Consider the following 1,363-nt stretch of genomic DNA (forward strand, 5'->3'; position numbering starts at 1 on the left):
GCTATTAATTCATTTAAGTGCCGATAAATAAATTACTAAAACGTTTTTAAAAAGAGGGGAAAAAACAATTTTTTCGCAAACAATAGCTACGAAATACCTACTGAAGCGGTGACTGATGCATTAAAAAGATCACATTATGTGATATAAACAATACTGCTCCTGTAAGTTCTGATGCAATTATTTTCTTCAACGACACATTGTTGCATAATACACATTTATTTCTTCTTAAGCATATATATACAGTGGGTACGGAAAGTATTCAGACCCCCTTAAATTTTTCACTCTTTATTATATTGCAGCCATTTGCTAAAATCATTTAAGTAAATTTTTTTTCCTCATTAATGTACACACAGCACCCCATATTGACAGAAAAACACAGAATTGTTGACATTTTTGCAGATTTATTAAAAAAGAAAAACTGAAATATCACATGGTCCTAAGTATTCAGACCCTTTGCTGTGACACTCATATATTTAACTCAGGTGCTGTCCATTTCTTCTGATCATCCTTGAGATGGTTCTACACCTTCATTTGAGTCCAGCTGTGTTTGATTATACTGATTGGACTTGATTAGGAAAGCCACACACCTGTCTATATAAGACCTTACAGCTCACAGTGCATGTCAGAGCAAAACTGTTTCTGCTGTCGATCGCTCTGTAGAATAGATAGAATGAATGGTGATCTTTGAAAAAGTTAAACTTGTTAAGAACTTGAAAAAGCTAGAATTATAGATAATTAACACTTGCTGTCTTTCATAGCTGCTTGGTTTCATGAACTGACTTGGCAAAAGACTCAGAAAAGAGATCTAGAGGAAAAGACAGAGAAGGAGAGTGTGTAGAAATAACAGTGCTTCTTGTTTGAGGTCTATGGGGAAGGAAAAGATACCATACTTTCCCTCTCTTTCTAGTTTACGGTGTTCAATTCATATTTATCTTTGATGCTGTTGTCATCTTCAAGGTTTTTCTCAAGCTCAGGGTGATGCAGCTCAATCATCAGGAAGTAGATCACTGCCCCGGCCACACCGCCCACCATCGGCCCGACCACTGGAACCCACCACCAGCCATTTCCAGCCCTGAAGATGAGAATAAAGTCAGGACTGGGCAAAAATTCTGAATGTAAGTATTCTAAAGAAAATTTTCAGTTAGAATTGAATTGGCCACACACACAGAGAGTTCGAACTGGAATGACAGGAAGAGGAATTTACTGAAATTCAACACGGTCACACAAGTTTCGTAAAACATTCATCAGTCGATCACAACAACCAAATGGGCAAGAACAGATCACTTTTTTGTTTTTGTTTGTTTGTTGCTTCATATATATATATATATATATATATATATATATATATATATATATACACACA

The 1,363-nt window shown here is 35.7% G+C and overlaps 1 protein-coding gene across 2 annotated transcripts in view; it reads right to left on the reverse strand.

Moving 5' to 3' along the window:
- Positions 1-643: 643 nt before the first annotated feature.
- LOC107595086 (aquaporin-9-like) overlaps positions 644-1,363 on the reverse strand; it is a 17,900-nt gene continuing 17,180 nt past the window's right edge. For both annotated transcript variants that reach the window (XM_016285398.1, XM_016285397.1), the window contains one exon: positions 644-1,072. In XM_016285398.1, the coding sequence (XP_016140884.1) occupies positions 904-1,072 (169 nt within the window). In that variant the 3' untranslated portion in view covers positions 644-903. The remainder of the gene's footprint in view (positions 1,073-1,363) is intronic.

Source organism: Sinocyclocheilus grahami, unplaced genomic scaffold, assembly GCF_001515645.1.
Source record: "Sinocyclocheilus grahami isolate Dianchi unplaced genomic scaffold, SAMN03320097.WGS_v1.1 scaffold196.1, whole genome shotgun sequence".
Classification (NCBI taxonomy): domain Eukaryota; kingdom Metazoa; phylum Chordata; class Actinopteri; order Cypriniformes; family Cyprinidae; genus Sinocyclocheilus; species Sinocyclocheilus grahami.